The sequence below is a fragment of the Crotalus tigris genome, unplaced genomic scaffold (assembly GCF_016545835.1).
Source record: "Crotalus tigris isolate CLP2741 ecotype Arizona unplaced genomic scaffold, ASM1654583v1 scf7180000017559.9942113025:1136094, whole genome shotgun sequence".
Lineage (NCBI taxonomy): Eukaryota > Metazoa > Chordata > Lepidosauria > Squamata > Viperidae > Crotalus > Crotalus tigris.
In genome coordinates, this window is record NW_024096473.1 from 832,420 (window position 1) to 845,105 (window position 12,686).

General features: G+C 41.4%; 1 protein-coding gene across 3 annotated transcripts in view; it reads right to left on the reverse strand.

Annotated features, from left to right (window-relative positions):
• The window catches only part of DTHD1 (death domain containing 1), a 39,990-nt gene that overhangs the window by 6,444 nt on the left and 20,860 nt on the right, over positions 1-12,686 (reverse strand). For 2 of the 3 annotated variants that reach the window (XM_039347646.1, XM_039347630.1), the window contains exons 6-10: positions 9,203-9,367; positions 5,808-6,097; positions 3,571-3,660; positions 1,347-1,588; positions 56-113 (exon numbers count right to left, since the gene is read on the reverse strand). In XM_039347646.1, the coding sequence (XP_039203580.1) occupies positions 56-113; positions 1,347-1,588; positions 3,571-3,660; positions 5,808-6,097; positions 9,203-9,367 (845 nt within the window). The remainder of the gene's footprint in view (positions 1-55; positions 114-1,346; positions 1,589-3,570; positions 3,661-5,807; positions 6,098-9,202; positions 9,368-12,686) is intronic. The other variant, XM_039347638.1, reaches the window with a different exon arrangement.

Sequence of the window (12,686 nt, forward strand, 5' to 3'; positions counted from 1 at the left end):
GCTCTTAAATGTATAGGGTTGAGCCGGATGCCGTTTGGGTGCTATCAAACCTTACCTGATATATCTGTTGAAATTCTCTTTGTGCTTTGAGGGCGGCTGATCAGTTTTTCCTTCTGTCCAGGTGGAAGATACGAACAGAAAAAGAAATATTACCGGGGTTAGGTTATTAAACAAAGCACAAAGAGCTGTGGGAGGAATCCAGAGAAAGAAATATTTGGGGAAATATTAAAAAGGCAGAATATCATATTTCCCCAAAGGATCTTAAAGCAGTGGTTCTCAACCTTTTTAATGCTGCAACCCCCCAACCGGTCGTAAGTTGAGGACTACTCAACTAGTCATAAGTCGAGGACTACTCAACTGGTGCAGCACCGTTTGCAGAATGGGACTTTTGGCGGGCTCAGCAGGGCAGAGACAGCCTGGACAATTCCTATTGGCTTTTGAAAGCCAATAGAATTCGACTCTATTCAAGAGAGTCTATTCTATTGGCTTTCAAAAGCCAATAGAATAAAAGGGAGTAGCACAGCTAAGGAAAAGGGGGGAAAATGGCGGACTGCGTTGTTTGGCGACCCCCGTGAAATGGTCGTTCGACCCCAAATGGGCTCCCGACCCACAGATTGAGAACCGCTGTCTTAAAGGCAGAAACCATCCCCCCCTCAAGTTCTCTCTGCCCCAGACAGAAACCAGGTCTGCAGAAATGTAGATGTGATAAATCTTGTCAGAAAGATTGTCAGTGGGGGTTGGACTAGAAGACCTCCAAGATCCCTTCCAACTTGTTATTCTGGTGGTGCAGTGGTTAGAATGCAGCACTTCAGGCTACCTCTGCTGACTGCTGGCTGTCGGCCGTTCGATTCTCAATGGCTCCAGGTTGACTCAGCCTTCCATCCTTCCGAGGTCGGTGAAAAGAGGACCCAGATTGTTGGGGAGCAAAATGCTGACATTGTAAACTGCTTAGAGAGGGCTGTAAAGTACTATGAAGTGGTATATAAGTCTAAGCGCTATTGCTATTGCTATTCTCCTACCAGGATTACTAGCAAAGCTGGCAGGGGACACCTAAGAGTTAGACTCTTCTTTAATCTACTACAGTTCTTTGCAACCTGTTGGAACTCTTCCAGGTTCTAGTCCAATCCAATAACTTGATGGAAGAGAGACCCTGATATCATGGAGAAGCTGAGTACAAATTTGTGTTTGGATGGGGAGCCTGGTAAGAAATAATAATATAACAGACAAGGCAATGAAAAATCCATTTTTTTTCTGAGTCCTTTCATGGGGAACAAAGGGACCTTTTGGGATGCAACTAGCAAATATTGCTACAGACTATAACATCCTCATGTTATGAAACAGCTCACCTTTGGCAAAGTTAATGCTAGTTTGCACAGGAAGGAATCTTCTTCATGGTCTTCTAGCAAAAGAGGGTCTACGTTGTTAAGGATAGTGTCTTTCGCCACTTTGTAAAATAAGGCAGTTCCTTTATAATGGGGTGAGCTGTAGTTTCCAAATTCATCTATTTCCTTAATCCAAAGGGCGAGTCTTGGCTTTCTCTGAGCATGAAAAGCAAGCCTGTAATTTTTTCCGTAGGTATTCCCATCATCTGCACGGGTGCAACACAAATAATTAAGCTACGACTCTTTTTTTTTTTTAAAGAAAAGGAACAAACAAAAATATCAAATGCTTTTAACTGATCGGCTGATTTAATTTTGCACAAACCTTCCTTCCTGCTTTGAATCTCCAAAACAGAGGGTTGATTTAGACTGGATTGTGAGAGCGAAGCAGTCGCTTCCAACTCAGTGTAACAACTGAATTTTTTTTTTAAAGAATTCATAGAAAAGATCTGCTCCTACATCCTCCAGATCGAATTGACCATCCAAACAGGATCAGCTCAATTCAGACACCTTAATTTGGAAAGATACTGTACCGTATTTTCCGGTGTATAAGGTGACCCGGCGTATAAGATGACCCCCGACTTCGGCGCCAAGTTGCATACCTAGAAAGTCATCTTATACGCTGGAAACTACCGCTATTTCCGGCGTATAAGACGACTCGTCGTATAAGACGACCCCCAACTTCGGTGCCGATTTCAACGCTTTAGAAAGTCGTCTTATATGCTGGAAAGTACAGTAATTTAAATGCACGATTTGGAAACGAGCTTTGTTATGGATCCAAACTGAGTTTGATTCAATGGGAGCCTCCCTATTGTTTTTCATAAAACAGGTTTATTTGCCTCCGTGTGTAACGTCAGTGCCTTTTCCTTGAGTAAGCAATGAGATGTGAATTATGATATATGACGCTCCCTGGAGTATGGCTGAATTTCATTACCTCTGCAATTAAAACATTACACTGTCACATTTAACTGAGAACAAACTCTTGTTCTTAAGTCCCAAAGGTGCTTTTTCGAGAAGCAAATGCAGTTTCTGGTTTTTCTCTGAAGATGTTTCGCTTCTCATCCAAGAAGTTTCTTCAGCTGTAACTGGGTGGTGGGGAATGGAAGGATTTATACTCCTTGCAGACAGCGGGTCATTTGTATCCTTTTAGAGAATCGTTGAGGTCACTTGGAGGTTTGTCCGTGTCCTCACCTCCAAGTGGCCGCAATGACTCTCTAAAACAGTGGTTCTCAACCTGTGGGTTGGGACCCCATTTGGGGTCGAACGACCATTTCATGGGGGTCGCCAAACAACGCAGTCCGCCATTTCCCCCCCTTTTCCTTAGCTGTGCTCCTCCCTTTTATTCTGTTGGCTTTTGAAAGCCAATAGAATAGACTCTCTTGAATAGAGTCTAATTCTATTGGCTTTCAAAAGCCAATAGGAATTGTCCAGGCTGTCTCTGCCCTGCTGAGCCCGCCAAAAGTCCCATTCTGAAAATGGTGCCGCACCAGTTGAGTAGTCCTCGACTTACGACCGGTTGAGTAGTCCTCAACTTACGACTGGTTGGGGGTCATGGCATTAAAAAGGTTGAGAACCACTGCTCTAAAAGAATGCAAATGACCAGCTGTCTGCAAGGAGTATAAATCCTTCCTCACCACCCAGTCAGAGCTGAAGAAGCTTCTTAGATGAGAAGTGAAACATCTTCAAAGAAAAAACAAGAAAGTCCAATTGCGAAAAAAACACCTTTGGGACAACCATGACCTGGATGACTGAGAATTTCCATAGACATCTTGTTCTTAAAGTCATCTCCAAACCACAATGTTCAGACTGGGCTATTGGGAAAAAAAAATCCTGCTCTGAGCAGTTCAACTCATGCAGGTAATCGTGGAGAGATCTAATCTAGAACTAAGGAGAAAGTTCCTGACAGCTGAAACAATTAACCAGTGGAACAACCTGCCTCCAGAAGTTGTGAATGCTCCAAAAACTGGAAGTTTTTAAGAAGAGGCTGGACAGCCATTTGTCTGGAGTGGTATAGGGTTTCCTGCCTAAGCAGGGGGTTGGACTAGAAGACCTCCAAGGTCCCTTCCAACTCTGTTATTCTATTCTATTCAATTAAAATGATTGGCTAAAACATACAATGAACCGATGTGGGAACTAGGTATGTCTAGTCCAACAAAGAAAAGGACAATGGGTGACAGGACAGAAGTCTTACAATATCTGAGGGATGACAGAGAAGAGGAGGTTGACCTATTCTCCAAAGCACCGATGGTAGGACAAGAAGTAACAGACGGAGAGAACCAACCTAGAACCAAGGAGAAATTTCCAGACAGAACAATTAATCAGTGGAATGGAAGTTGCCTCCAGAAATCGTGGGCGCTCCATCACTGGAAGTTTTTAAGAAGAGACTGGACAGTCACTTGTCTGAGATGGTATAGGGTCTCCTGCTCATGCACTTTCAAGATCTCTTCCTACTCTGTTATTCTATTCTGTTCTAGTTGATATTAAACATAATAATGGGATAGATTGTCTCCTGAGGCAACCATTTGCTACTTCCTGTGCTTATTACTGACCAGCCCTCAAAATGGAGCATTATTTTATCCCTGTGTTCTGAGGGGCAGTGCATACATACACCTACCATCTAGGTCAGGGGTTCTCAATCTTGGCAACTTTAAGACTTGTGGACTTCAACTCCCAGAATTCCTCAGCCAGCTTGAGTTGAAGTCCACAAGTCTTAAAGTTGCCAAGGTTGAGAATCCCTGATCTAGGTAATCAGCACAGGCAATCTGCTGATCAACTTGAAGGTGTAAATAACTCCTTTCAAATGATATTCGGCAGGCAAAGACTTTCAAGCTGGCATCAAAGCTACCTCCTTTTTTTGGGAATCTAGATCTTGGGCTAAGAGCGGTGTCTTGTCAAGCCAATGGACCCCACCACCCCCACCCCCCTCAAAAAAAGCAGGAGAAAGATTATTATTCCAATATCATCTTTCGACATGTGGCGCAAACAGATAAGCCGAAAATAATGCAGCCAGGCTGTGAGGAAGAGAGTGGCTAGGCCTTTCTCCAAAGAGATGTCATTTTCTGATGAATGCAGCTTATCTAGCACCAGCCTTGTTCACCCATCAGATAGATGGCAGAGCTGACGTTTTTGTTATAGGCTGATTACATTTTGTGTTGGCAATGCCTGGACCGTGTTTTGAGGGTGGGTTGCGTGAATTTGATTTGTCTTTGATTCTTTCTCATTGTCAGTGGCCTTCATTGTCATCTCCCTCCCTTTCAGGTTGAAAAAAAAAGGGGGGTTATAAATCCAATTAGAAGAAATCAAAATATAGAACAAAGGCTGGGTGGGGTAAGGGATTGTCTCGTTGGCCTGTTCTTCAAAGTTCTTGAGTTCACTGATAGTGGACTTCTTCCATATTTCAAAACTGTGGAACTTTGGGGTCTGGCCCTAGAGATTTAAATCAGAACCAGCAGGATGTGTGTATTTAAGTTTATTCTGTTTATTGTGTTCATTCTGAAGCCTCAGTGGTGAAGTGGTAAGAAACAAGAAAGTGGAAGACTGAATTGAATGATTTACTCATTTTTCAGACAAATGCCTCAGATATATATTTAGGCAGCACAGAAACATCTAACCTGCATCTTTTTGGGGGTAGATGGGGGGAGATACTGTGACGATTCATTCCTGCCAGTGCAAACTGCATGTCTGAATGGGACTTTGGGCTAGAACTGATTAAGATCCTAAAAATATCAGGAGCCGTCAATCATAAAACCCATAAATTCATTGAATTCACAAAACAACGGGGCACTGATTATAAGAAAGACTGAAGAAGCAGCTAGTACACAGAATACCACCGTCAAGAAGCAAAACGAAGTCACATTCGTCATCTTCAGGCTGGTGTTTTCAGCTTCTTGCTTCTAGGAGCAATGTGTGATCGTAGCTGTTTCTTCCTTTTAACTGCCAGTGGAAGTATGAACTGATTGGATGAGAGCTTGGCTGTGTTCTGATTGGATGTAGGTGTGTCCTGATTGGTTAGGAGCAATCAGAGCACAGCCAACCCCCCATCCAATCAGAGCACAGCCAACCCCCCCATCCAGTCAGAGCACAGCCAAGCTCCTAACCAATCAGAACACACCTCCATCCAATCAGAACACAGCCAAACTCTCATCCAATCAGTTCATACCCCCACTGGCAGTTAAAAGGAAGAAACAGCTACGATCACACATTGCTCCTAGAAGCACGAAGCCGAAAACACCAGCCTGAAGATGACGAATGGGACTTCGTCGAAACGTCACCAAGACACTTCCAATTTGACGCGGGAGAAAACCCGAATAACCAAAGACCTACATACATACATACATACATACATATATCTCTTTGAAAGTCTCATTTGTAAAGTCCAAACAGCATGACCGATAGCTTCCAACGTTGTTGGAATTAAAATTGATTTACCTGAAGCAAAAATATTTCCACTGAATCTAAAGTACACCTGCTCTCCTTCTCTCATTTTAAATGGCTTTGAGGGTTCTGGAGGGCCACAATATCCCTCCTCACATAGACACTGCAGCTCCATGTTTAATTCCTTCGATGGAACCAGTAAGACCATGATCTTGTAAGGGTCTTCTTCATTCTGATGTAGGACCACCCTCACCAGGATGTTGTGGATGGCGTTTTCCAGATTCTGAATAAACTGAACAAGTTGTATGTTGTCCATAGTGGAGGATAAGCGAACGATAATAAACCTGCATAAAGATGAAGACTAGATGTGATAAGGCAAAAGAGTATAGAAGCAGGATTCACATCTTAATAGAGAAGATTCTCAAAGCAAATAGAAAGATAAAAACACAGAAACTTTGACTTTTGGGTTGAATGGACAAAGACTTGGGGGGGGGGGAGAAAACATTTGGAACCTTGATGTTATGTTTTTGTGCATAAAGTAATCTTGACGGCAGCAAGATTACTTTGTGCACAAAAATGGAAGGACCGCTGTGATTCCCACAATGGACGAAGGGCTGCAGAAGTCGATGGGAGTTAGCAGAAATGGCTAAATTGACTGCTTTTATTAAAGGGGGAAAAAAAACGACAATTGCTTTTGTTTCTACTTGGAAACTGCTTCTGGACTTTGTGATTGAGGTGGGAAAAAAATGAAACTTTGATTTTGGATTTTACCGATTAGATGGGTTTGTTGTTATATAAATGGCTGGTTTATATTACTATGTAAAAGTAAAAAGTTGAAGTTTGATGCTGTTATCTTAATCTACTGCACCTAAGATAAGATAAGATAAGATAAGATAAGATGAGGTGAGGTGAGGTGAGGCGAGGGAAAGCAAGGTAAGGTAAGGTAAGGTGCAGTAAGATAAGGTAAGGTAAGATAAGATAAGATAAGATGAGATGAGATGAGGCGAGGCGAGGCAAGGCATGGCAAGATAAGGTAAGGTAAGGTAAGGTATGCTAAGATAAGGTAAGATATGGTAAGAAGAGAAGATGAGATGAGATGAGATGAGATGAGATGAAATGAGGCGAGGCGAGATAAGGTAAGGTAAGATGCGCTAAGATAAGGTAATATACAGTAAAATAAGATAAGATAAGATAAGATAAGATAAGATGAGATGAGATGAAGTGAAGCGAAGCGAGACGAAATAAGGTAAGGTAAGATGCGCTAAGATAAGGTAATATACGGTAAAATAAGATAAGATAAGATGAGATGAGATGAGATGAGGTGAGGCGAGGCGAAGCAAGGCGAGATAAGATAAGGTAAGATGCGCTAAGATAAGGTAATATACAGTAAGATAAGATAAGATAAGATAAGATAAGATAAGATAAGATAAGATAAGATAAGATAAGATGAGATGAGATGAGATGAGGCGAGGCGAGATAAGGTAAGGTAAGATGCGCTAAGATAAGGTAATATACAGTAAGATAAGATAAGATAAGATAAGATGAGATGAGATGAGATGAGGCGAAGCGAGGCGAAGCGAGGCGAGATAAGGTAAGGTAAGATGCACTAAGATAAAGTAATATACGGTAAGATAAGATAAGATGAGATGACATGAGGCAAGGCGAGATAAGGTAAGGTGCGCTAAGATAAGGTAAGATATGGTAAGATAAGATAAGATGAGATGAGATGAGATGAGGCGAGGCGAAGCGAGGTGAGATAAGGTAAGGTAAGGTAAGATGCGCTGATAAGGTAATATACGGTAAGATAAGATAAAATGAGATGAGATGAGGCGAGATAAGGTAAGGTAAGGTAAGGTGCGCTAAGATAAGGTAAGATACAGTAAGATGAGATGAGATGAGATGAGATAAGATAACCTTTATTGTCATTTTTTTTACTGTGGGCACAACAGCACACATCAAAAATGAAATTTAGTTGCCCGCTCTCAAAGTAAAACACATACATGACAAACTCAAAGGGAGTTTGAAGTCAACGCCTTTTATTCCCCCCCCCATTCCCTACACTTTTCCCTTCCCTTCTCCTTCCCTTATTTTCCTGCTATTTTCTTTCATATTTTTTTATTTTATATTATAAAATAATAAAAAAGATGAAGACTAGGTACACCTCAGATACTTGTATCCTAAGTAAACCATAGAAAACATTGTAAATGGTAAGATAATGGTGTAGAATCCAACACACTGGCAAAGCTATGATAGTTAAATTATAAAAATGTTGGCTTTTGCCTTCTTCAATAAAGAAGCGGGATTTTTCAGGCATGGGTTGCCAATATCTGAAGACTTTAAAAAGAGACTGAATAGCCCCACCCAGGAGTGCTATAATTGGTGTTCTTGTATATTGTGATCATTTTGAACTCAATGCTTCTACCATCTTAAATCTGATTCTTTTGACCAAAGACGAAGAATATCGTTATAAAGCTGCTTAACCCTTGGAATAGAAGGGTCACATCTGCAGGGGTAAATCACTAAAAAGAGAAAATTTTAAAAAGAAAAAAAAAAGCAGAGATTTGGCTTTCATCGAGGACGTCCAGGACGTCAATTAAAGCTGCCTTCTTGAGAGTTGCTACACAATTTCTTGCTTTATTATCTTTTATAATTTTTTTTTAAAGCTGCCAGGTGGCTAACAGGAAGACTGCTCTAAAATGAGTTTAACTTGAGGTGTCTGTCCCTACTTGGGAACTGTTTATGAGTTTCATGTCTTCTAAATCAGGGGTCCCCAACCCATGGTCTTATCATGTCCACAAACCAACTTCCAAACTATTGGCCAAATTGTAGCTTTCGGTAGGATACCAAGGAAAAGCCGTAAGTGTAAATGGAGTTCGTATGTGGAGGGCAATTAACTGATTTAATTTGATGGGGTTTATAAGCAACCCAATGTCATGTCTGCCCTCCTCCATGTTGGTCTCTCAAAAGCTAAATGCAGTGTCAAAGGCTTTGCCAGTTTTCTAGTTCCATGTCATGCCCAAAATTCTTTGCCCATGTTATCATTCCAGGGTCCCCCAGCAAAGCAAAACTAGACGTGGAAGACAGAACTCGTCTCCCAGACATCCATAGTGGCCACGTCAGCAAAGTGGAAGTCATTATCATTGTTTCTTTAACTTGTTCCTCTTCCATCTTTAAACAGCATATGTGTATAAAGTTTCTTATGTGGGAAAGAAATTCTAAAATAGCAAAAGCGGTAGCGTACAAAGAAAAATTATATAACTTTTAGATGGCCACCACAAAATTGTACATTGGCTCCCGGCCGGCCTGGGCCAGGGCCAAGGCAGTGGGGGCCGTTCCCTCACTGTTTCCAGGATGGCTTCGCGGGCCACATGAAACCACTTTGTGGGCCACATCCAGCCCCCGGGCCTTGTGTTTGACATGTCTGATCTACACGTTTGATCTCATCTCACCTCTCTAAGGGTTGATCTAAGTCAAAGGACACAAGGCCGTTCCTTGCATTCCGCACGGGGATGTCGTCCAGCAGAACCCAGCCTTCTTCGCGGTTTCTGTAGCCCAGCACTTTCAGCGGCTCCTTGAGCTTCTCCCTGTGTTTTCTTGAGGAGGCACTCAGAGCTCTGGAAAAATCACAAGAGTATGGCAAAGAATATACCTCTCTCTTTGGCGGCGCAGTGGTTAGAATGGAGTATTGCAGGCTAACTCACTGCTCGCTCCAGGAGTTCGATTCTGACCTGCTTCAAGGTTGACTCAGCCTTCCATCCTTCTGAGGTTGGTAAAATGAGGACCCAGATTGTTGGGGGGCAAAAGGCTGATACTTTGAAGCAGTATATAAATCTAAGTGCTATTCTATTCTGTTCTGTTCTGTTCCGTTCCGTTCCGTTCCATTCCATTCCATTCTATTATTATATTCTATATTCTACTCCACTCCACTCCACTCCACTCTATTCTATTCCTACTCTACTCTACATTCCATTATTCTATTCTATTCTATTCTATTCTATTCTATTCTATTCTATTCTATTCTATTCTATTCTATTCTATTCTATTCTATTCTATTCCATTCCATTCCATTCTATTATTATATTCCATATTCTACTCCACTCCACTCCATTCCATTCTATTCTATTCCTACTCTACTCTACATTCCATTATTCTATTCTATTCTATTCTATTCTATTCTATTCTATTCTATTCTATTCTATTCTATTCTATTCTATGCTATGCTATGCTATGCTATGCTATGCTATGCTATGCTATTCTATTCTATTCTATTCTTATAGTCCATGTTCTACTCCACTCCACTCCACTCCACTCCATTCCTACTCTACTCTACTCTACTCTACATTCCATAATTCTATTCTATTCTATTCTATTCTATTCTATTCTATTCTATTCTATTCTATTCTATTCTATTCTATTCTATTCCATTCCATTCCATTCCATTCCATTCTCATTCATTCTCTATTCTATTCTATTCTATTCTATTCTATTCTATTCTATTCTATTCTATTCTATTCTATTCTGCAATGGTTATGCAATGCTGTATTGCAGGCTAACTGCCTAATGCCAAGAGTTCGATCCTGACCTGCTCAAGTCTGACTCAGCCTTTCATTCTGCCCAGGTTGATAAAATGAGAACCCAGATTGTTGGGGTAAATCTGCTGACTCTCTAAACCGCTTAGAGAGTGCTGTAAAGTGCTGTGAAGCGATTATATAAGTCTAAATCCCATTGCTATCTATATTTCTCTGTTTCATCCTCTTTACTCATCTTCTTACTATCTCTGCTTTGTGGTCCCAAACCAACTTTTCTCTTGAAGTAGATCCTCACATCCTTACTAAACTAGTGTTTCTTTAACTGCAACAAATACAAATTTCTTCCAGGGCCCCAGTTTTCATTCTTTCAAAATATCCTAGCATGGCTGGCTCAGGAATTCTGGGAGCTGAAGTCCATGAGTCATAAAACAGCCAAGGTTGCCTACCCCTGGTCTAGGAGGCTCACCGCTTAGAACAGGAGGACTTAGGACAGGGGTAGGCAACCTTGGCTCTTTTACGACTCGTGGACTTCAACTCCCAGAATTCCTGAACCAGCATGGCTCAGCTTGGAAACCTCTCCCTTTCCCCTCAGCATGGCTGGCTCAGGAATTCTGGGAGTTGAAGTCCACGAGTCATAAAAGAGCCAAGGTTGCCTACCCCTGTCGTAGCCAGAAAGACTAAAGAGAAAGTCAGCTGGGGATTATAGGACGTGAAAGCTCTTTTAGTATATTTTAATTAAATTTTCATTATAGATAAAACCAGATACACTGTGGGGGTTGAAAGGTTGCTACTGTTTTTCATTAAAATTATACAAAGGCAAAAAAAAACCCCAAAAACCCTCTGCCTCAGAAAGATTGCCGAGACGTTCTGATTGATTTTTAATGAACTTCAGTTGTTAATGATCACGTCGGCAAGGCTTGACAGACGGTAGGTTGATATACAGATGTTTAAATCAGTTTTCTTCAACTTTTTCCTCTCCACATGCATTAAACTATATCTCCCATGTTCATTAGCCAGAATAACTATAGTTATCCTGGTTGGAGGTATCGAGAGTTGTGATCCATACAACTGAAGGACATCAGATTATCAGTAGAAGATAATTTTTGTAGCTCAGGTTTGAACTGTGGGGTCCTTGTTTTTTGAGCTGGGTTGTTTTCTTACAGACATCTCGTTACCCAAAGAAGTAACATCATAGTAAGTCCAAAAATGCTAGGGGATTCCTGGAAGCTTGACACTCAGCCAAATCAGCCATCAACAGATATATAGAGATAAACCACATCTACATATCATTCAAAAAAGACGATCAAAAAGCTAAAAGACCACAACTCCTCCTAAGAATCAATCAACATCCAGATAACACCAAGCAGTAAACAATACCCTAGTCAGGGAACTACCAACACAAACTAACAACCAAACATTAAATATCAGCCTAATCAAAGAACTAGCAAGAATATTCCCACCAATACTGACAGGGCAAGCCACTTGTATATAAACACTATTCCCTTTTAGCACTGGTTATGTTACCTAGTTGGTAGGGAAATGTCTGCAAGAATATAACCAAGATCAGACCCACACTACTCCTCCTCCTCCTCCTCCCTGCAAACCCTCCTCCCTTCTAGTGCTGGTGATGTTACCTAGTTGGGTAATGAACCATCTGCAAGAAAATAACCAAGATCAGAGTGCACCAAGGACCCTACAGGACATCAGATTGTGGAAAGCTTGCATAAATATGCAGTTTTTAAAAAAACACTGTACTTCTGCTTTCCAAGAGACAATCCATAAACAACACATTCATTTCCTTAACTTCTACAATGTTTTGTTTCCCTGGTTTAGAACAATGTTTTCTTAACAGAGCTTCAGTGCATGTTCTAGACTCTCAACATCTTGAGATGTTAGGAAGAAGAAGAAGAAGAAGAAGAAGAAGAAGAAGAAGAAGAAGAAGAAGAAGAAGAAGAAGAAGAAGAAGAGGAAGAGGAAGAAGAAGAAGAAGAAGAAGAAGAAGAAGAAGAGGAGGAGGAGGAGGAGGAAGAAGAAGAAGAAGAAGAGGAGGAAGAAGAAGAAGAAGAGAAGAGAAGAAGAAGAAGAAGAGGAGGAGGAAGAAGAAGAAAAAGAAGAGAAGAAGAAGAAGAAGAAGAGGAGGAGGAGGAAGAAGAAGAAGAAGAAGAAGAAGAAGAAGAAGAAGAAGAGGAGGAGAAGGAGGAGGAGAGGAGGAGGAAGGAGGAAGGAGAAGGAGAAGAAGAAGAAGAAGAGGAGGAGAAGGAGGAGGAGGAGGAAGGAGAAGGAGGAGGAGGAGGAGAAGAGAAGAAGAAGAAGAAGAAGAAGAAGAAGGAGGAGGAGGAGGAGGAGGAGGAGGAGGAGGAGGAAGAAGAAGAAAAAGAAGAGGAGGAGGAGGAGGAGAGGAGGA